General features: G+C 39.4%; 1 protein-coding gene across 5 annotated transcripts in view; it reads left to right on the top strand.

The window, feature by feature from the left end:
* The window catches only part of LOC149319102 (TBC1 domain family member 4-like), a 117,422-nt gene extending 98,541 nt beyond the window's left edge, over positions 1–18,881 (top strand). For 4 of the 5 annotated variants that reach the window (XM_089511117.1, XM_089511115.1, XM_089511113.1 and 1 more), the window contains 8 exons: positions 93–302; positions 4,098–4,256; positions 5,953–6,111; positions 7,629–7,873; positions 11,995–12,154; positions 13,041–13,210; positions 13,814–13,990; positions 14,730–18,881. In XM_089511117.1, coding sequence (XP_089367243.1) covers positions 93–302; positions 4,098–4,256; positions 5,953–6,111; positions 7,629–7,873; positions 11,995–12,154; positions 13,041–13,210; positions 13,814–13,990; positions 14,730–14,948 — 1,499 coding nt within the window. In that variant the 3' untranslated portion in view covers positions 14,949–18,881. The remainder of the gene's footprint in view (positions 1–92; positions 303–4,097; positions 4,257–5,952; positions 6,112–7,628; positions 7,874–11,994; positions 12,155–13,040; positions 13,211–13,813; positions 13,991–14,729) is intronic. The other variant, XM_089511118.1, reaches the window with a different exon arrangement.
* Positions 18,882–23,728: the final 4,847 nt, after the last annotated feature.

Here is a 23,728-nt window from a genome sequence, read left to right as displayed (position 1 = left end):
GATGATGTTTGGGAGTTGAAGGACATTGTTGCCACTGTGGTAGTTCTGTCAGGTGAAGTTCGATTAATCCATTGCTACCTGTTTTTTTGCAGATGGATGTGATGGAAATGAATTGTTACCACTATCTCCTCTTGCGCCATGTTTTGATGAAGACCCTCTCATTTCCATGTTGCAAAATGATGATAGCCAAGATAGGGCTGGGGAGAAAAAGAACTCTGAAGAGTTGCAGAGTCTCTGGAGAAAAGCAATCCATCAGCAGATACTGCTTCTTCGGATGGAAAAGGAGAACCAGAAATTGGAAGGTTAGTGAAAGTTCAGGTAAAGAATTGAAGAGACTTCCCGGCTACCTTCCCAGTATTTACCTAATGAGTTCCTGATAGAATTTGAAACAGAATTGAATTAGCCAAACTGTCAGGTTTGAATTTCTTTTATTGACAGGCTTATACTGTGTCCTTTAATATAAATTCAGGGTAAAAACCATTTAAACATCCTGCCTCTAGGTGTGGCAACTTGTCTGAGTAGGGCCTGGGATCCTGTAGGACTTCACTGTGGTAAAAGCATATTTTATTTTCTGTTTTCCTAATCTCTGAACAAATCTTGCCAAGAAAACCCCTTGATAGGTTTGCCTTAGGGTCTTAATAAGTCGGAAATGACTTGAATGCACACAACACATATAAAGAGGCAGTTCTTGTTGGAAGTAACACCACCCCACCCCACCTGTCCCATTTCCATGGCATTTCTTTCTCTTTTTGCAACCTTCCCCCTCTGGCTAGATTGTGCTCATTCATTTCCTCTTCCTCACACAGTAGTTTTCAGCTGTGCTCCTCAGAAACCTTTCAGGAATTGGTAGATGAGAAGATCAGTATTGTCAGGTGAGTTTCCCTAAAGTTAGTATGCCTGCCTTTGTTGATCTTTGCAGTCATTTGCACAGGTGAGGCATAGTCAGATGTATGTTTTACTTACACACACACACTCACACACTTCATGCAGGTTGATAGTTGGGCTCAGCTAGTCTGACTACCTCACCACACAAATTGAGACTAGTCCTAAAATCTTCTAAACTGTGGAAAATGTTCTGCAAAGACAAAAACCCTATTGAGACATTCCAGTCCTCATGAAGTTGGACCTCTTTGAGGGGAGAATGAGGATGTCCTTGCAGGTTTTGTCACCTTCTCTTCAGCATTGGAGAGCAGTAGGAAGTGAGGAGAGGAGTGGAGCTTGCTAGCATGTTTCCCACTGTCCTTCTCATGACAATAGTCTGTGTGCCAAAATACGGTTTCAGTGCCAGCAAAAGGTTTACTTAAGGGCAGGGACTCTAAACACTTCTGCCCTGGAAAATTGCTTTCAGATTCCTGGGGTTTGTAGTTTGGTCAGGAACCCTAGAGGAGCTCTCCAGCTAAGGATTCCAAATACCCCTCCCTGCACTACCAATCCCAGGATTACATTGAGTGTTGTCATGGCAGTTAAGAGATATAATTGTGTAATGTGAAAAAGGTCACACATGAAACACCATACATGAAATGCAGATTATGCAGTTTAAAACACTTTATAAAATGTCCTGGTCAGCCTGTGCAACTCCAGTCTGGCTTAGTATCAGTGTGTGATGGTAAGGAAGTCTTCAAATCCCCCAGCTCTTTTTGTGGATTGGTGTGGGAGAATCCATTAGCTCCAACTGAGATTTTTATTTTCTCCCTCCTCCCCCCCCACCCTTCCCTTTCGCACAGACTAGTTTGGACAATGCACAGTGGTCTCAATCCAAGTCATGGCCTAACCTGCTTACTAAATATGTACCTTATTTCTAATTAGTTTATGCATCCACCAGACTTGAGTAGTAAAGCTGGATCCTGCGCATATGCTAGAATCTTTTGTATGTCTGAACCTAGTATGTTGTATAAAGAGCATTCAAGGGTTTCCCCCAGTGTTCAGGGAGTGTGTGTGTGAGTTGAGAGATATTCAAACCTATAGCCCTCTATCACCACCCTGTGATGATTGTCAACCAGAAAAACCTTTACCATTTTATTATTCCTAGTGTATAAACTCATCGTTAAATAAGATGCTTGGCCTACACTGTGTGGATAAGCAATGTGTTTCATAGGATCCTAAGCCAATGTTATGGCCTTTATACATAATATTTTTTGCATGGTAGTGATCAGTGGCCTTGAGAAAGGTAGTGCTGGATGAATATTTTTTTGGATGTGGGTGCTGGAGTGCACAGAATCCTGTGTAGGTAACTAATTTTGGCAAACCAAGAGTCTTCTTTAAATGAGTTCAAATTATGTTATGTAAGGGTGAGAATTGTTCAAACATGAATGTAGCCTTTGGGGTTTCATTTCATGTCTTTTTTGAATAGTTTGCTTAAACTACCTAGAAACTGCTTATGATTATCTATGTGATAACTGTGCAAGAGAAGTCCAGGAAAGCTGCAGTGGAAAAGTGTTGAAGTCACAGAATGAAATGGCTTGTGATCTTTTTGCATGAAATATGGTCAACACCCCACACCCAAATAGCAAATGTTTTTTATCTGAAATGAGAAGTGGTGGGGATTTTATTTGAGTGGAGATTTTAATCCATGGGTTCAGGTTTTTGACTTGCATATCACTTAGCCTTTAATGTTGCATCATTAGATGACTGAGACAGTCATCTGTTGTAAACCTGCTCCTGGCTCCCATATCCACTAGGTAGCGAGGGGTGAAACTAGATGGCAGAGGAATTTACTTCTCCCTCTCCTTCTGCAGTTTTCCTTTTCTTTAACATCCCATTCTACATATACCCTGTCCATCATCCATATATGAAGCTTCTTAACAAAATACTAATAAGAAAATGTACCATTCTTCCTAATGCTGCCGAGGAGGCTTGAATGATATTTTGTTTTATAGAAGGTAAGATGCATGGCAATATAATCTCCTATTTACCCATGTTTTCAGAATTAGCATCAGTGTAGCATCCAACACAATTCTTATTGTGCAGTTAATTGCCTGGAGTTGAGTAATGACTTTTACAGAAGTACATTTGAGCACATCTGCACTAGTGAGGATTTTAACTCTGTGAGCATTATATCTGACATAGAGCTAAGTTAGAAAGCAAAGATTGTAATAAGGAGTTTGAGCATTTTACTTGGCCATGGTATGTTCTTGACATAGAAAAAGAGAAGGGGGGGAGTAAGCCTAAGGGCTTTCTTTAACTTTACATCCCTATTATCTACTGTCTGCCAAAACCCCATTACTCACAGTAAATTTGTATTTTGTTTGGAAGGCAAACTGTGGTGAGTCCTTTAGCCCTCCACTTCTTCAAAAACAATTGTTAAGATGGTGTTATATTATCCTTTCACAGAATGTCATAACAAAAAAGCTAGCTTTACCTCTGTAGGATTTATAGGTTTAGTGCCATTATCGATATTTTGATTGACTGGATGGATTTACATGGTACATCTATTTTTTATGTCTGAAATATATTCATAAGGTAATGGAATCAGATATGTTAAGAGTTAGGAATCCCAGTATTTGAATTACTGTAGACATGTGAAGATGCTCCATTAATACCGGGTTTGCCTTTGGAAGTTTGAGTTAGGTTGTAGATGTGCCTTTTTGTCTTGAATGCATTTCAAAACCAATTATTTATATATCAGTAAAATATAATGATTATGCTTGAAGAAAGAAAAATGGATTACTTAAATCCTACATCAGTAGGTGTGAGTATATATATGGAAGCCAGATGATCTGTCCTTTGCACGACAGGGACAAACTGAGCAGTTCTTCATCCCCCCCCCCCAAAAAAAAAAAAAGCAGATTGGTCCATTTGTGGAGGATAGTATAGTACTAGCTGGATCAGTGATCAGGACCAGCTTGTAACCATTCTTCAAAGCAGTGTATTGAACTGACTTAAGAACTTTATTATGCACAGCAAGAGAGCAGTATTATAGGCATCTCCTTTCAGGTACACCTTTCCACCTTTAGCCCCACGGAATGCACAGGTAACATCACCTTCTGCGTGGCCTATATGTCTGAAGTCCAGTATATACAGCTGAAAATCTGTAATCTTAACTGTTCTTCTGTGGCTGGTAGTCTGAAGTGATGAATGCCTCGTGTTCTCTTTTATAGCAAGCAGAGATGAACTCCAATCCAGGAAAATTAAACTGGACTATGAGGAAATTGGAACTTGTCCAAAAGATACAATCAATATCTGGGATAAGAAACTATTGAACTTCAGAGCCAAAATCAAATGTGACATGGAAGATATTCATGCTACTTTGAAAGATGGTAATTTTTGAGTGCTGATACTTAGTGAATAGAAAGAAAATGCTGAGAATTATAGAGAGACCTTGAGCTAATCCACACTGCAGAAATAAAGCAGTTTGACACCACTTTAACTGTCATGGATCCCTGGAATTTGTAGTTTAGTGAGGTAAGATGCCTCACCAAACTACAAATCCCAGAATACTGCACTATAGTCATGGCAGATAAAGTGCTATTAAACTGCTTTGTTTTTTGCAGTGTGGACACACGCCTTGCATCACATATCTTTCTTCACTTTGAAATGCTCTGTATGTGGCAGGCAGGGGATGGGGAGTTTATTGCTCTGTCCCCAGATATTTATAGTGTCTGTTATTTTGCATTAGTTGCCCTAATTGAATGCTGTATTGAGTTGCCCTGATTTTTCAATTGAAAATTGGTTATGTAATTGAATTTTGAATCTTGGATTAGGACTTGTTTTTTGAGAAAGAGGCAGCTAAAAATAGAGATACATAGCTAAACCTAGTAGATATGTAAAGAATACTTTGAAAATAGATGATGAGAAAAGTCATCTTAGTAATAATAAATAAAATGTATGTATGTATGTATGTATTTATTTATTTATTTATTTATTTATTTCATTTAGATGCTGCCTTTCTCCCAGAAAGGGACCCAAGCAGCTTACAGATAAAATATTTTTAAAAACTTTACAATAAATATCGTGTTTCCATGAAAATAAGACATTGTGTTATATTTATTTTTCCTCAAGAAGACACACTATGGTTTGTTTTCAGGGGATGTCTAATTTTTATTAAGTATGGTACAACAACCTACATTTATTCAAATATAGTTAAATCATCTTCTTCTGGAACATCATCATAACTCTCCAAACCTTCCATTCCATTTTGAATTTCTTGCGACTCCATTTCCTTTAGAACCATTGGCCCCAAACTTTCCGCTCCCTTCCTGCCACCTTCCATTCCACGCCAAGCCTATCACTATGTCTTATTTTTGGGGTATGGCTTATATTGCGCAAATGCTTAGAAATCCTGCTATGACTTATTATATGAGTATGTCTTATTTTCAGGAAAACAGGGTATTATAATCTTTTTTGACACTTTTCATATTTTGGGATTTCTTTGTGAAGATTTCCTGAAGAGGTTTTTGTGCAAAATGCAATGTGTTATGCGGGAAGGGGGGAATCACACACACAAAAACCTTTGTGATTTTTTTTCCTCGGGGTCCCAAAATGTGAAAGAAAATATTGAAAAAACACACGCACAAAAAATCTTCTTGTAATCTTGCCCAGCAAGGAGAAAAGTGGCTCCCCCCCTTCTGTGTGAGAAGATTTACATCTCTAAAACTCGGTGATGGGAAAGAGTCATCTAGTCAGACTAAGATAGGTATAGCAAGCAAGAAGCAATCTCCCTAAAGTTCATAACATAAATCTTATTAATTCTGAGCCCAGTTCATCCCCTGCCACACCCCTAACCATGTCATAGGGAGTGCAGCAGTACCCTCTTTCTTGTCTCTTGACAAGGTTCCAACTGATAATACATTAAAGTTCCTCACGTATAATTGACAGCTAATGAAAAGTTAGGATGCAAATAGTAGTAAATATAACAAACTTAAAAGATGTGACTGGATATATTTTTATGCTGGATAATTATCTAATTTTTTGCGTCTCTTTCTCTCCCTCCACTCCATTTCTTAATTTATTCAGGTGTACCAAAAAGTCGCCGGGGTGAAATCTGGCAATTTCTTGCTGTGCAGCATCGTATAAGACATCGTCTGCCAAATAAACAGCAACCCCCTGACATCTCTTACAAAGAACTTCTAAAACAATTGACAGCTCAGCAACATGCTATCCTTGTAGATCTAGGTAACTTCTCTCATAGCTTATGGTGAGAACTAGGGTGCAACAGTGATTTCCTCTGCCTCTGGAAGAAACTAAAATCTTCATTTCATGCTGGGTTTCTGTAAAGTGCATGAGAAGTATTGGAAATGTTACTTTTTTGAAGTTACTTTTTTAAACCACAGCTCCCAGATCCCACAGCCAGTATATCCAACATAAAGAAGCAATGTTCTTTGTCATGGCCTCTGTGAATCACACAAATGGGTTTTCCTGCGCAGAGCATATTAGGAACTTTCTAGAGCTATTACAAGTGGTTTGGCAGTAGCCCTGCCCATTCTCCAACTGCCTTATTAGCTCTCTTCCCACCTAAACCCTAAGTTTCCTTGTGTTCGCCGCAGCAGCAGCATCTGAGGAACTCTTCAGAGTTTCATTTTCCTGTCAAACTTTAAATTCTCTAAATGACAGAATCAATTTGTGTTTTGGTGGTAATTTCTTCATCCTTCTTTGTTCTTTGTTCATATTTTAAGAGGAGTGCTGCCATTTCTGATGGGATCACAGATTTAAATGGCAGCTTGCCTTGCTATCGTGCTTGGCAAGGCCCATCCTATTACAGAATCGAAGTTAACAGCTCTACTGTATGAGCTCACCTACTTCAATCCTATTCAGTCACCCAGTTTGGTAGACCTCCACACAAAGAACAGTCTGATTTTATTTTTATTTTGGAGTCCTGTTTTGGACTTACCAAGGCCACAGAGACTCTTTGATTACATGAAACAGCCTTGCTCTGATCAGGCTAGCTGATGATGGTGTGATTTGTAGTTCAACACATCTCAAGGTCTCTGGTTTAGGGAAGACAGAGATGATATATGCAGTTCTCTATAGAGATTAAATGTCCCAAGAATAATGAAGATGCATTCCTACTCCTTAGAAATTGTATACATCCATTCTACTGATTTCTGAAACCTATCTTAGTGCTATCTGCAAATGTAGCTTTTTGGGTAGCTACATTTGGTGCCTACTGCTGAATTTTATGAATCTGTTGTGCTGCCCATAGTATTGTGGCATATTTAAGGTAATCCCTTCATGGCTGTCTATTATTTTGTATCAGGACATTGCTTCTGGTAATGAGTATCCTGTTTTTCACTGGCAAAAGGAATGTTGTTTTGGTTGATTTTATTGTCCTGCACTTCAAGAGAATATGCAACAAGGTAGGGAAAGGAGAGTATTCAATCCTACGGAGGGAACTTTTCATTCTGTTATTATCCAGTGTTGGTTAGGAAGTGTAGTAACATTCTTTCTATTTGTACCAGGGTTATCCATGTTCAGTTATTCTCTTTGCCTGTGTCAGAAACTAGTTCAATTGACTAGCTGTTCAAGTAGGATTGCACTGGTAATTTAACTACTTGGAAACAAAATGTACATAACGAGTTTTGACTGCCTAAAAAAACATATATTACTGTTGCTGTTCTATGTAAATAGTGTGTGCAGTCCTCTTGTAAAAACCTGCTGGTGACCCATCTCTTCCCTTCTTGTTTTTATCCCAGGAAGGACCTTCCCAACACACCCCTACTTTACTGCTCAGTTAGGAGCAGGGCAGCTGTCACTCTTCAACCTTCTGAAAGCATACTCCTTGCTGGACAAGGAAGTGGGCTACTGCCAGGGCATCAGCTTTGTGGCTGGTGTCCTGCTTCTCCACATGAGCGAAGAGCAAGCCTTTGAAATGCTCAAATTTCTCATGTATGACCTTGGCTTCCGGAAGCAGTACCGCCCTGACATGATGTCACTACAGGTAAGCCACAAAATAATTTCAGTTTGAAAACAGTGGTTTTTTTAAAGAGTTTAAGACAGTATTGCATTACATACTTGGGTTTATGAGTTGAATTTGGCTTGCCAGCTGGTTCTGTTTCATTTGTCCTCTCTTTCTCTCTCTCTCTCTCTCTCTCTCTCTCTCTCTCTCTCTCTGTCCCCCCCCCCCCTCCACCTTTCAAATGCCACCAGCCATATTTAGTACAACAGCCATCATATTGCCTTTGTAATCTTCCTCAGAAATGTTTTGCTTTGGTTTTCTTCCCTCATTCTCCTCATCAGAGTAAGCAGTTATATTACAGTCAGCCGTCCACATCCATTTTTATTCACAGATTCGAGGATCCACAGATTGAAAATAATTTTTAAATATATACATTCTGCAAACCTTGATTTTGCCACTTTATATGAGGGACACCATTTTACTACACCACTGTATTCAATGCTGCCATGAGTCCCAATTTTGAGGGAAGAGTGGGACAATAATAATAATAATAATAATAATAAGAAGAAGAAGACTTGAGCATCCATGAATTTTGGTATCTATGTGGGTTCTTGGAACCAAATCCCAGCAGATACCAAGGACCCACTGTATTAATTGTCTCAGTGCTCAGCCTGCCCTATGCTGTTATTAAACTTTTTGCTAGATTAACTGCATTGAAAAACCCAATGAAGACCTTGTGGAAAGCTAGTTGGCAGTCGTACTAGCTCACTGAGAGACCTAGTCTGAAGGCTGCACTATTTGGTAGTTTCAGTGCTGAGAGGAACTTAGGGAAGGATTGTGGGTTCCACTGGCACATGATGCAAACGCTATCATAAGTAACCATGTCAAGGTTTTGTTTTCTTAATGTTGGTGAAATGGTTTTTATTTTCATAAGAGCTGCAGTTCATGGGAAAGGAAGATGTAGCCCTCCACTTCATCTCCACTCTGGTCCTGATGCAGATTTCTCCCCCTGGCTGTTAAATCCAGGAAGAAAGTCTCCCAAGGGCATTGAGCAATGCCTGTGTTTTGCCTTCCAGAAGGTAGCAAGCTTGGGAAGAATGAAAAATTCACAGACCAAAATGGAAACAGAAGAAGAGAAGAATGGAGGAAAATAGCTGTGCATGTGTTTGTGTGAGATCAGGGTATAAGCAGGAATTGCTTACGATTATTGAGTCATGAGTGAAGAGTACTAGGTAGATATTCTCCTGGTACAGGGATTGTTCTCTTAACTAAGAAGTGCCACACTCAATGGTAGCCTCTACTGCTCCAGAGTTCAGGCATCCATGGCTTCAAATATGGAAGTTACACATAGTTAAGTTGGTTGAATCCCAAGAAATAGTTTGTTTAGAAAGTACACATGCAAGGAATTAGCTGCTGCTGTGACAACCTATTTCCAGATTTAGAAAGAGCTGCTTTCTTAAAGTGTAAATCTGCATTAACAATGTAATAAGACTTGGCAGCTAATCAATACTACTCTGCCTCTCATTTCTTCTCAGAGGAGATTGAAGGTTTGCAGCTGGAATTGTAATCAATTAAGGAAACGTAAAATATTGAGAGGAAGGTCTGTTTCAGAGTTATCACCTGTGAGCAGGGGCTTTTGTGTATAAATGGAAACAGAACCCTTTGGTGTATAAAAGGGTTGGAACTCAAGAAGGTGAATGTGTTTGAGACAGAAGATTTTAAAATGAAGCAACCATTCTGAAAATAAAGATGCACATTTGTGGTTTACAATAGAAATCCCTGACTCCCCTTTTGGCAAATAATTGTGGTTACTGTGGCTAAGATTTTGGGATTACAAGTATGTTGAGAGCCAGCATAAGTGCAGTGTGACATCTGCATAACTAGACCAGGGGTTCCCAATCTTTTTGACTCACAGAGCCCTCATTTCCATAGTGGAGCCCCTAAGAGGCCTACCGTCTGTCTTACAAGTTAATGGTGTTTACAAGTATATATAAGAATATATTCTTATTCTTTAATTTCATGCAATTTTTATTTCTTTCATTTTCCTGTAGTGGCCGCAGAGCACCTGGGAAGTGCACAGAAAGCCCTAAGGGCTCCTCGGAGCACAGGTTGGGAACCCCTGCTCTAGACCAATGGAGTGAGGCAGAACTGTGCCTCTCTCCAGGAGCAGCAATGGCTGTTGCACAGTGCAGGATAATACTTGGACAAAAAGTCCAACTGTTTATGCAGCTGTTGAGTTATACAACTTTAAAGCTCAACAGGATTCTGACCAAGGTGTTTTCCCCCCTCTGCTGATGTTCTGCATGAAAGGATATTTTTGACTTGTAACATTTTCTGGCTGTTTCACTACTCGGGGTGCCTTTCTATAAGGTTATACCAAATTCCAGCTTCTTTAGAGGAAGGCAATGGCAAACTTCCTCTGAGTAAATTTTGCCCAGTAGACAATGATAGTCTCCTCAAGTTGGCATGAACTTGAAGGCAGACAACAACAGCTAAATGAAGAGTAGCTGAGTGGATATATAGTGTATTTCATAAACCATTTTCTCTGTTTTACAAATGTCTGTCCCACAACATACTGTTCTAATAACTGAGATAACATAGGGGCGAAACACACGGTTGATACAGAGCTGGATTATTTCCTCTCCTTTTTGATCCAATCCAAAGGAGCGGCTTCAGGCCACTTTGGGGGCATGCATCATTACAATGTCATGCTCCCACAGCGGCTGGAAACCACTTTATTTGGCCCATGTGTTTCAGGCCATAGGCTATTTTTTTGTCAGATGTTTAAGGTGCTAGTTAATGGGGAAGTACTATTTAATATTGTCAATATTCTTGGTCAGTGAGACTGAATGGTGTCATATATATCTAATGGGCCTTCTTCACTACATGAACTGTGATACTGATTCAGTCTTATTTTGACTATATACATTTTAAAAAATTAATTGCATTAATACAACTACCCTCATTGCAACAGGAATTGTTCTTGCTCTCTTTGCATCTTAATTTGTGTATGTGTATGTGACTTCTGGTTGCTTTATGGCAGCCCCATGATATCATAGGGTTTTCTTAGGCAAGGAATACCCTTTTCATTCCTCTGAAATATATCTCACAGCACCTGGTCTTTGTTGATGGTCTCCCATCCATGACTCTGTTTAGCTTCCAAGATCAGAAGGGATCTGTGCCTTCAGGATGTTTAGGCCTATCTTAATTAACAGTCCTTGAATGTAAACTAAGCCTTCCATTTCTCTGCAGCCAGAGCCAATTCCATCTGGCTGTTTCCCCTGCTTCTCTATGCCTTTCACTTGTAATCACTGGTGAGCAAGATCTGTACTCCCCTGGGGGATTAGCAGTAGATTTCCTTGTTCTGCTCAATCCCAGAGAAAAGTGGTCTATTGCATTTCAGGAAAGCAATTCAGGTCTCTGTTCATAACTGCTTCAGGTGAAAAGAGGAGATGTTGTCACTTTGGCTTACATCTGTAAGTTATATTTTGTTTGTTTGGGGGGGGGGGATACACAAATATGGTGTATTAGTTTAAGCATTGGTCTATGGCTCTGGAGAATAGGGGGCTGAATCCCTGCTTGGCCATGAAAATCCACTCAGAAAGTCATACACTCACCCTGAGAGGAAGGCAAACAAAACAAAAATTGCTAAGAAAACCCCATAGTAGATTTATTTATTTATTATTTATTTAAAGTATCTATACCCCGCTCTTCATCCACAAAGGCTCTCAGATCGACTTACAAATGGTTAATTAGACGGTCCGCTGCCCTCAGGCTTACAATCTAAAAAGACATGACACAAAAGGAGAAGGAAATGGCAGTGGGAAGGGGGGTTAGGTCCAGCAGTTCTTCTCTCCAATTTTTTTTTTACTTAAGATCACTGTAAGTTGAAAATGACTTCAAGGCACAGAACAACAACGAACTAGTTTTTGTAACTAGTTTCCGAGTTTCTTGCCTTTTCCACAGGATGGTGCTACTTGGGTGACCAGATGCATGATGGACCCAGTGTGTGACACATTACAGAGGAAAGTAGCATACTCTCAGACTTGACTCAGAGAAACAGAAAGAGAAAAAAAGCCAAATTCTAATTACTAGCAAGAACCCATAAGAAAACCTTTGAGGCATTTGTAATTTCTCTTTTTTTTTTCTATGTTTCAAAATAGATCCAGATGTACCAGCTTTCAAGGCTCCTTCATGACTACCACAGAGACCTTTATAACCATCTTGAGGAGAATGAAATCAGCCCTAGCCTTTATGCTGCACCTTGGTTTCTTACTTTATTTGCTTCACAGTTTTCATTGGGATTTGTTGCCAGAGTGTTTGGTAAGATTTATACACACACACACACAAACACACTCACTCACTCTAATGAAATGAGGAGGATTGAGTAAATAAGAGTAAGGTTTTTGTTTCCCTTTTTGTTCATATGATTAAGGTGAGTGTCTGTGGGGTAGAACAGATGGGCAGGAAAAAGTGGCTTGAAAAGATGCCTTTTCCAAAGCTGCATTGAAACCCCACTAACTGCACCAACCACTCCCAAGATGGCTGGAGTGCACATGTCATGACCACATGAATCCTTTTTTAACTACTGTTTCTTGTGTCATGGTTTTTCTTTTGGGCATTGTCACCCCCACTGCTTCAGTATGGTAACCCCATCCATTTTAAATGTGCTTCTGCGACGGGGCGTTTAGATGCACAATTAGGGTTAGGATTTGGAAAGAGCTCCCCTTTAGAGCCGCCCTGACGTCAGTGCATTTATACATACGTGTGAAGGTGCGCACTTTCCAGAAAGAAGCTGAAAATTCCAGCTCCTTTTTAGTGCATGTGCTTTCTGGCTGACTTAAAGTCGTGCATTGTCTAAATGCCCCACCTTGAAGCTGGCCAGAAACCTGCTTATTTTGACTGTGTTTTGCCCCGTGTTAATTTTAGGTGGTTAATCTGATCTAATAGAAATTGGCAGAAATGTTAAATGGATTATCCCTACTTTATTTATCTAAACTGTTTTCAGATTTTTTTTTATTCTGGAGATGAATTTGTTCTTTCAATTCTTATCAAATTATGAAATGTGACAGATAAAACCCAATGTCTGTTTTTTCCTCATGAATCCTTTAAATGTATCAATTGATTCAGCTATATAGGGGATTTATATCTTGCATTGAAATAGGAATTTATTCTATTGGGTTTTTTTTTCTTTCTTTCCATCTTGTAGATACTATTTTTCTTCAGGGAACAGAAGTCATTTTTAAAGTGGCACTAAGTCTACTTAGTAGCCAAGAAGAACATATCATGATGTGCGAGACTTTTGAAAGCATTGTTGAGTTTCTTAAAAATACTCTGCCAGACATGACAAAGCCCCAGATGGAGAAGATTATGACACAGGTAATGTCCCCTCTCCAACAGCATTATTTAATCTGTCACTTAATTTCGGGTCTAAGAATCTGAAATACGAATCAGAATTTCCAGTTTGAACCACACTTCTTCCATGAACTCATTAGGTTGCCTTAGATAAGCCATTCTCCTACTCAGACATGGCCCTCACCCATCATGCAGGGTTATTCTAAGGATTATTGTAAGGATCATAGAGGTAATATATCTGAGGTAGCTTCTTTTACTTTATTATACAACATTGAACAAAGAGATCAAGAAAATTTGCCTATTATTCTATAATCAATACATTCTGTACATCTTGAGGAGAATGAAATCAGCCCTAGCCATTGTAGTTGTGCTTTTCCAGGTATATCAGCCCAGTTCTCACAGGTTTGCAATCTTCATCATGCAATTGATATGTGACTGATTTCTAAAGATTGCCGCTTATGGTTGGGTGATTGCTCTCAGCTTTGTCTTAGAAACATGATTTGTTTTCCTGACTCATGTAAACATGCTTGTCTGTCACAGATTGCAAGAGTTCATCTGTACAGTCACATGAATTCATCACAACATGGTTCCTTATGCAGAAATGTAATTTTGTTTCTTACTTGGTAGGTATTTGAGATGGATATTTCCAAACAGCTTCATGCCTATGAAGTGGAGTACCATGTCCTGCAGGATGAACTACAAGAAAACACAAATCCATGTGATGATGGAGAGGCTTCAGAGAAACTTGAAAGGGCAAACAATCACTTGAAGAGACAGAATATGGACCTCTTGGAAAAACTACAGGTAAATCACTAAAAGTCAGCCTAGATTTTGGTAGAAGATCTGTGTGTAAAATGCAAGGGAGAATCACTGGGCTAGTTACCTGAGCCACATATCCAGTCTTTTTCTCAAAAGATGCTTAACTGCAGATGCAGGGATGTGAATTGGAGGGGAATGCTTAGCTATTTCTGCCAAACATTTCTTTCCTTCAGATTCTATCTCTTTTGCCACCCTCTCTATTTTTTTTTAACTTAGAACTTTTGCTAAATGTTCAGTTCAGTTCTCATAGTCATTAAAGTTGAATAGGAAAGCATAATGAAACCACAACATGAGGAACTGTATTAAAGGTTTGTGGCATTGGGAAGGTTGAGAACTGTGCTACACAGTTATAGCACTTTGGTGCTGCTCTATCTACCATAGTTCCATTGTACTGAATCCAGGGATTTTTAGTTTGGGGATTCACTAAGAATGCTCTGATGAGAAATTCTAAATACCTAATGAAATTTCAAATCCCATGATTACACAGGATGGTGACATAGCAGTTAAACCAAAGTGTTATAAGATAAATTACGATAATCGGCTTTCCAACTCAAAAAGGGCTCCCACAATGACTCATTTAGCTTAAAAGTGTGAATTTTTTTAAAAAGTAAAAATTAGGTGCCTTATATGCAAATAAGGCCTGGGCCAGACTCAACCAAAAGGGCATCATCAGTGCTCCAGAAGAAGATATTAGCAGGCTCATTCTTTTGCGCTTTTTCAATAGGTAGCTCATGCTAAAATCCAGAGTATGGAATCAAACCTGGAAGATGCTTTGGCAAGAGAGAACAAAATGAAGAGCTTAATCCAGTCACTAGAACAAGAGAAGGCATTCTATCAAAAGACTGTTGAGAAGATCTGTAGATACTTACCTGAAGAAGCACTGTCTGATTGCAGACAACTACTAAAGGAGGTGAATTGTAGCCCAAGCAAAATACTGAAATAAGCCATAAACAAAGAGTTGCAGGCAACACGGTTCTGACAATAAAGAAAAGGAAAGAGAAAACAGGCTGGCTGTGAAAGGTATCTGCATCATCTAACACGGGTACTGTGATTCTTACAGCAGCAGAGAGGCCTTTTACATCTTGATATGCAAATCCCAGGTTAAATGTTTTTAATATTGTGTGTACATAAATTGCAATGTGCAAAACAGAAGTAAAAGGTTGAATCTAATGAAGACAGTTAATTGGATGTATATTTAGGATTGATCTAAAAGAAAAGGGATGGGGTTTCACCCTTTAATATCACTGGTAACTTAAATCTCAGCATGTTCCTTTGACATGGAGCGAAAGGAATATGTTGCATCTTTTCTATATATTGATTAATACTTGAAAAGAAAAACAAGAATGTAATATTTTTCCCTCCAAAGAACAGCATGTTTCCCTTTTTAATGGGGGATTTCTTTGTGTTGTCTGTAGGGTTTTTGTTTCTGATCGTTTTCATGGGGGAAAATCCCTGTATGCTCTTATGTGCCTGGTAATTAATCCTACTGACAATTGTCCATGTGCCATTTGGTCTGGCTGTCATTTTGCAGCTGTGCTGCTGAGGAGTGTTAACAGTGCCAAGCAATACAGTGCTGAAATTTTTGATCTATTTCTTGTTGATCATTTATTAATGGGAGAGGTGAGAAGAAATAGGAGCTGACAATTGGGAAGGGGTGAGAAATTCCTGAAAACGTTTTTGAGAGCAGGACTGTGAGGATTTAGTGCTTACCTTACCATAATAAGGTGATCAGTCTCTCTCTCTCTCTCTCTCTCTCTCTCTCTCTCTCTGTGTGTGTGTGTGTGTGTGTATGTGTTTTCATGTTCAAATTCTATTAATTTTACAATCCATCTGATGGATTCCACTGCTTTGCAATATCTGGCTGCTTCTGTTTCCTGGGAACTCCCTAATGAGGACAACATCATGGCTTTATCCCTTTGGGGCTTTTTAGTGCCTCTGGTGTTGTTTTGTTTACTTGTTAAAGAAACTTCCTATCTTTATTTAATTATTCAAAGCTCTGGCTTGTTGCTGTCTGACACTCTTGAGTGTCTGTAGTAACCAGATGCAGCTATTTGATACCACTTTGTCAGCCATGGTTCTGTCCTATGAAATCCTTGGATTTGTTATCTGGTAAGAGTTGTAGCAGTGCTCGGGAGAGAACACAGGAAGCCTTTAGTAGAGAATTATAAGTACCCACCCAGTGCACTATAAATCCCAGGATACCACAGGATGGAGCCATCCAGTTGCTATAACTGGTTAATGCTGAGACAGTAGCAACCAGAGTGCTTTGACATTTAACATTTTAACTTGAATGGGCACAACTGGTGTTAGGCATCATCAGCCCACCCAGATCTTTTGGGGTTCTTATCTTCAGTTCAAACCACCAGTATGGACGAGATAAGAAAGTCTTAATTCACCACCAAATTTCAGCACTTAACACCTTTCATTAAGGGGAAACTGATGGATTATTTCCTCCTAAGATTCCCTTTTCTTTTTTATATCTGCAATAGTATTTTTGAAATTAGATTAAATTCAGGGTCTGGCAGGACTTCCAGAAAAATGACGAAGGTGAGTGGGGGAATGAGAATGCGAGTTTGAGCAGGGGGGGATTATTGTGCACCTTCCTTAAAATTAAAAGTTCACCCACTCAGGAAAGGCTCCTGAGTGGGTGAACTCTGAGATGAGCCAGAGTTTAAAGCAATCAAATAAAGAAAAGGAAGAAGTCCTGTTAACAAACAAACAACAGAATAACCTTAGCCTTTTCATTTACCAGGCAGTGCCACTAGAAAGCCCCACTTTCTAGGTGGAGAAAGGAAGTTATAACAGTGTTCAAGGGGGATTTCCAAGAACCGCGGAGAAAGCTGCAAAGCAGTAGGAAACAACACATGGGTTGTAGGTATAAGGAAAGGCTGTAAAGAAAAGCGACCACCACCATCTACAGGTCACCTTGTCACAGCAAGGAAAGCATTGAAGCCCAGTACTCTGAAATTTCTCAAATTCTCAAATCCCTGTGAAAGAGAGAAAAAGAAAAATACTGCCTCTCTTGCAGAGAAGTGAAGAGCTTGTGAAAAGGCAGGTGGGGATTTGACACAGCTCCAGAGCTAGGGTACTTGTCCCATGCATGTCAGAAAGTGTCCAGGCTTAGTCTCCCAGCTATGCTTGAAATTAGGAAAAATGTAGCCACCCCCCCCCCCCCCAATTCAGCACTGTATGAAATTGAGGGCTGAAACAGACTAACAAAAGCCTCACAAGATGTATATGTTCCTGAGGCTGTGTCGTAGTAGACAACAGATATAGGGTGAAATGCTTGAAGCAATCCCATATAATCAGTTCCCTGCACATACCTAGATTGCTAAAGAAAAGGTGCAGGGATAGGATTTGCTCTAACATGATAATTTTCTACATGTAGGTATTTTATATAGGGAAGGCATTCAAACATTTTCTCTCTTACTTCCCTACTGAGATTGTACAAGTTTAGATAAATCATGTAGGGCTTGTGTTAGTCTGTGTCCACATGTATGATGTGGAGTAGTCTTCAGTTTGAATGCTGTATCCTGCAACACAACTGTGATGATGTTTTCAGGGTTTCAGTGAGCCAAAGAAACCTTGTCAGATTCTTCCCTGCTTCTCTGTTTAAAGGGCCAATGACCGTCCAGCTTTTTTCTTCCCTTTATCAAACATGGGCACTAGATAAATCTTAAGCATTAGGATTCCTTAAATATGTAAAACATGCATGGAGAACATGGGACTCTCTAGTTGTTGTTCCCACCAGTCATAACCAGCAGAGCCTATGATGAGAGATAGTAGAAGTTGCAATCCAGCCACCTCTGAAAGGCCACATATTTCCCAATCGTGATGTACAGTATTACACTTCATCTAAAATATAGTAGCCTCAAAGAAACATATCAGCGTTCATTGTGTTAACTTTACCGGAAGATTGTTGTCCAGATCTAGTCCAGATCTAGTAATTTGTACAAATACCTGTTCTGTAGTAAACTTTTTTTTAAAGAGAGAGTTCAAATAAAAATAGCCCCCATTTGATGCTTTTCAGGCAGCTTCTGTCCTTTTACTAGTCTCTGCTTTGCACTTATCTGAAAATGTATTATTTTTGGAAGTAGTTTCTGTCAGACCAGACATTGAAATGAATATTTGACTGACAAAAGCTATGAAAATAGCAGTTGTTCATGACACAGGAATTGTGCATTTTCATTTTGGAGCAAGCTTGAATTCTTGTTAACAGTCAGTGGGATTTTGTTACATTCTTCCAGATATTATTTTTAATAATTAAGCAAAGTGCCAAATTCAACCAAGTGTCTTATTCATACAAGTTATATATGTGGGGTGAAGTGGGGAGGGTTGAGTGTGGGGAGAGTGCCAGTGTTTCTTTGGTAACCTGCATTATGCAAACAGTAAGCAAAACCTAGGGGACAACTGATTTGGTTTGCTGTTATATTGCTGCCATGTAAGTCTTCCCCCTTTACTAGATCATAGCTTTGATGGAATAATCATGGGCACAGTCCAACAGAAATTAAAAGAATGAATGGAGGAAAGCGTTTCTAACAATTTGTGCCTACAATAATTTCCTTCCCATTGTTGCCTTTTACCAAATCAATCTAGTGAAACTATAGTAGTAATTGTATTTTACTACACGGAAAGAAGAAATGCATCTTGGGATATTTTGTTTCCCCCAATTTAATTTGAGAATATTTTGTGCAAACGGGACTAGCCTGAAAGAACTGTTGGAACTGTATTGAAGTGAAGAAGTTGTCAAGGCACATATTGATATTCTTTAATTTAATTTTATTTTTTAGAAGCACAGAACATATCACACTATGTTGGACTTGCTGACTTGTTCATGTATCACCTGAAAAAAATTCCAATAAATTTCATTGCTGCATTTTCTTTGGTTGTTTTCCTTTGTAATACGAATTTTTATATATGAAGACAATGTACAATGGTTTCTCTTTCAAAACCCAGGATCACCCAATTAAATTCACTACCAGTTAATTCCTGACTAATGAAAGTATATGTTTTCCAACATAAAATATACAGTGATAGCTGCTGGCTTAGACTCTTTAAAAGCAGACTGGAACTACTTAGCAAAGGAAAACTGAGTAGCTTTTTATCAGCTAAATGATATTCAAAACCAGCCAGCTTAACAGTATCATTGGTGCAAAGCAAATACGAGGAGCAGGCTGTGGCTTCTGCCCTGCTTGCAAGCTGCTGATATACATCTGAGACCTGATGCAGTATAAAGGGGTTGGGAAGTTCTAGGAAAAAATAAGGTTTGCTTTTTGGAATTCATATTTATTGAAAGGAAAATAAGGAAACAAATATTTAAATCAGCCTAAGCTGCAGTGGCGATGGGGCTTCTTTAAAGCTGTTTCTTCAAAAAAATGCTTCTTCCTCCCTCAAATATAAATTCAGTGGACCCTGTATCTACTGGGATTTGGTTTCTGGACTCCCCGTGGATGCTCAAGTCCCATTAAATACAATGGCGTAGTAAAAAAAATATATAAAAGAGCAAAATGGTTTGCTTTTTGGAATTCATTTTTTTAAAAAAATATTTTTAAGTGGATGGTTGCATCTGTAAATAAAGAATCTGTGGATATAGAGGGACAACTGTAGTTCGGATTCTTGGCTTGGAGGTGGAATGGAAAAAGTTGCAATTAAAAAGCTCAATTTGGGTAAAGAATTCCTGGATAAGGAGGTCCAATTGTATAAACATCTGCTCCTTGAGGCATACTTTGCCCATAGTTAGAGTTAGTTGTTATATACATCATAATATAAATGGAGCACAGAACCTTGCACAAAGCACATCCTTTATATAAAAATGTATATTTGGAACAAGCATCTAATGAAGATTCTGGACCCAGCTTATGGTTCAATTGTTTATTCATTTATTTGGAGTATTTATACCCTGCTCTTCATCCAGAAAGGCTCTCAGATGGTCTTAAAGAATGGTTAATTGGATGGTTCCCTGCCCTCAGGCTTACAATCTAAATAGACATGACACCAAAGGGGAAGGGAATGGTGGTGAGGACAGGGATCAGGTCCAGCAGTTCTTCTCTTCCTCTGAGGCCTGGACCAAGGCAGATGGACTGGAGGGAGGGCTCTCTTTTTAAATCTAAGCTAGGCCCAATGGTGCTAGCCTGCTTCTATCCCTCTGAAGGCTGAGGAGGTAATGCAGGTAACAGACCCTTGTCTCTATCCAGCAAAAGGACAAAGCTTTGCCCTCTGTACCCAGCGCAAGAACCCAGTGCTTGGTGAATCAGGGCTTCAGTCCTGCAAGGGAAGCAGAGGTCCAAGACAGCAGCAAACACAGTAGCCTCTTCCTTTCTACAGCCCTTGATGGACTTTGCGGTCCTCAGTCTCTCTGCTGGGCGTTGTTTGATAAGGCCTCTCTTGAAGTCCCTTTTTTTATAGTTCAGCCAAGCAAGGCAGCTTTTTTGGATGGAGGTCAATGCCTCCTGAGTGAGGGCTTCAGTACTGCAAAGAGCAAGAGCTCTGAGGGAAACAGAGCTCCAATACAGTAGCAAATACAGTAGCCTCTTCCTTTGTACACCCCCCTGATGGTCTCTGTGGTCCTCAGTCTCTCCCTTGATGGCTCCTCTCTCCCTCAGAGGCCTTTCAAGAGACAAGACTTCATAGTTGAGTTGTTCTTTTTCTAATTATAACCTTCCCATGTTTTCCCACTCATGTCCCTTCTTTCCGTTAACCATCCCTTCCCCAAATCCTTTGAGGAAGTAAAGAAGGAATAGCTGCACAGCAAATTCTTAGGACAGTTGTATTAGGAAGCATCCTCTGAGGTGACCAGATGAAATGGTAACTCACATCGAATCTTATACAGTGGACCATTGGTATCCTCTGGTGTCTGGCTCCAGTAACCACCAACCTCCACACCTATGGACACCGAAATCCGTGGATGCTCAAGTCCCAATAAATACAATGGCATAGTAAAATGGTGTCCTTCATATAAAATGGCAAACTCAAGGTTTGCTTTTTGAAATGTATTTATTTTTTGAATATTTTCAAGCCGTTGATGCTTGAATCTGTGGATGAAAAATAATGGATATGGAGGGGCAACTGCATCTACAATCCCAGACTTGAATCTCTAATAACCTGCTCTTTTTGGACCTCTCTGACATTGTTCATCTATTGGGATGGTAGGACTTCTCTTGTTGTTAAAGTTGTTAAATGAGCAACAGCTCTACAACACATTAAAGTGGGAAAGGCCCTTAAAAGATATTGTAAGTATAGATCAGCCTTTCTCAGTCTTCTTCCCATGAAGAAACCCTTGAAATATTTTTCAGGTTTTGGAGAATCCCTGCAAAAAAATTATTTTGACAGCTCAAGTATGTTTGGGGTTTTTCCCCCAGTCACAATCTCTAGCAGAACACCAAATGATCTCTCACAGAATCTATGGGTTCCAGGAAACCCTGGCTGAGAAACTCTGGTATAGATAATAAATGCATGTGTTTTATCTGACAAAATTCTTCTTTAGTCAAGACTATGGCTTTTATAAAGCTGCTTTGCTGAGAACATGATAAGCACAAAAAATGAACATGTATACTGTAGGAATTGACACTTCTACAAATATTTTTTCTGAAAAGCTGTCTTCTGTATGCAGCCTAGACAGATGGAGGGTGAAAACAACACATTCTCAATTCTGTCTTAACCACTAGATGTCCTTGTTGCTTTTATGTGTCATACTGAAATTTCCCAGACATTTGCCATTAGATACACTCACTTCAAGGATGGCAACAACATTCACCTTCACTACTTAATGAACCATGTGTGTTATTTTGTGTAATTTTTTTAGAGATGGTTGTGCCTCTATACATTTTTGCTCCAACCTGCGTTCTCTGTGTGCATCATCTCCTGTTCTTCCTTCTCTTGTCAGTCTTATTCCTAGCTTACTAGGTTATCTGGATATTCCTTGTTTTGCTTGCCCAATTTCCTGCTGGGGCTAGCAGAACCATCAGCCTCTGTTAAAATCTTTATAGCCATCTCATTTCTACTGTAATAATTTCAAACAGAAGCCACTGTAAGTTTTGTATACCATTCCTACCCGACTAGTCTAATGCAGCTACTTATAGCAGCAGTTTGAAGGTGTTTCCAGGTGCTACCCCTTTCTCCCTTTTTTTCTTTCTTTGTTTTATTGTGCATTGCAAAAATTCAACTGCAATGACCTTTGAAGTTTTTCTCTTTAAATATTGCATGCTTTTTTTCTTGTGTGGCATACAGGCTATATTTCTTTACTGTTGTTATTTCACCTGAGCTGGACGTATTGAGATTTCCATTCCTCCCTTCCTCCCCCTGAATCCAATGGGAGACTGAAGCTGCCTTCTGCTTCTGTAACTTTGAGGTTTTCCAGTGATAGTGGCATGACATTTTCAGCAATTCCACAACTCCTTCAAGGCATCAGGCCTGCCACATTTCAGACAGACTGTACAAAGGACTCTCATTTTATAGACTCCTTTTTATATCTGCCAGTTATTTCACTGCTCGCTTCCCCTTGATCTGTGCAGGGTGTTCTGGCCTAGGTCTTCAAAGCAGAACAATTAGAAATGAGATGGATGGAATATGCATTCCTTTCTCATTCATTTTCATTACAGAAATAAATGGGGCACCTACGGTTTATTTTTAAAACAAATGTGCACCCTGCTGGCCATAGGAAGAAGAAAGATCTAGTGCTTTGAGCACTTTCCTTTCCCTTACAAAAGGATAAAGACATATAAAACATATGTTATGTAAGAAGCTTATCATGTATGGCATAATTAGTCACATCTATACCTCATTCCCTTAAATGGGACTTAGATTCAGTTAGATTTTCCTGAGTTGTCCTTGTTGGTTTTAGTTTTACTGTAAGACATTCAGGGTTATATCCAGTTGTGTCTATCCACCAGTGTTGTCTAGTAGTTTGAGTGTTGGACTACCAGAGGCGACATAGCGAGAGGAGATGAAGCCCTGTGCACAAGCTGAAGTTCACTTTTGTGAGTTTCAGTGGAGTCTACAGAACAATCTAGAGTTAGTCATACTTACATTTAAACCTATTAAACTGAATGGAACTCAAATTTAGTCATGACTAAATGAAGTCTGATTTCAGTACGTCTACTGAATGACTCATTACCCAGTCTTTTAATGTCTCTGCTTCCCATAGCCATTAAGTACAGTATAGCTGTGTCTGCATCCAGCCCGCACCTTGTGAAACCCACTCACATAGTAACATCCTGATCTAAAGATACAAAGCACACGTTTTCAAACATCGATTGATTACAATGCTGATCATAATGAATTACTAGACTTCCATTTAGTTAATAAGGAAACAATGATCATGGTCAGATTGTGTTCATGAGCTGTTTTCTCCTTCTGCACTATAAAAGGTCTCCACTATCCTACTTAACCTGGCATTTTTAAAAATCCACTTAGTTTTTTATTTTGTTGGTCAGACCTGGAATGCAATCATAGAAGCGAATATAGCTCTTTAGAGGATCCCTTCCTTTTGTGAACTTCATAATGAAGATTTAGTGGGCTGTAAACAGGCTCTTGAGCAGTGCCCTCAATGATGGCTATGGAGATTAAATCAGTGTTGTGTAAAAATGCAGCACAATGTGCTGGGAGAGGTTTGTAAGTGAGTTTAAAATAGGCTGTATCCCCCGTCAGGCCAGTCCCCAGAAGTCTCTGCTGTCTCCCCCTTCACATCCCACAAAGGGAAGCAATGCCTCAATTTTCCTATAGAAA

Source organism: Sceloporus occidentalis, unplaced genomic scaffold (assembly GCF_023333645.1).
Source record: "Sceloporus occidentalis isolate IW3139 unplaced genomic scaffold, rSceOcc1.0.p SCAF_2, whole genome shotgun sequence".
NCBI classification, from domain to species: Eukaryota; Metazoa; Chordata; class Lepidosauria; order Squamata; family Phrynosomatidae; genus Sceloporus; species Sceloporus occidentalis.
Note: the sequence above shows the minus strand (reverse complement) of the source record. Positions and strands in the feature narration are given on the sequence as shown.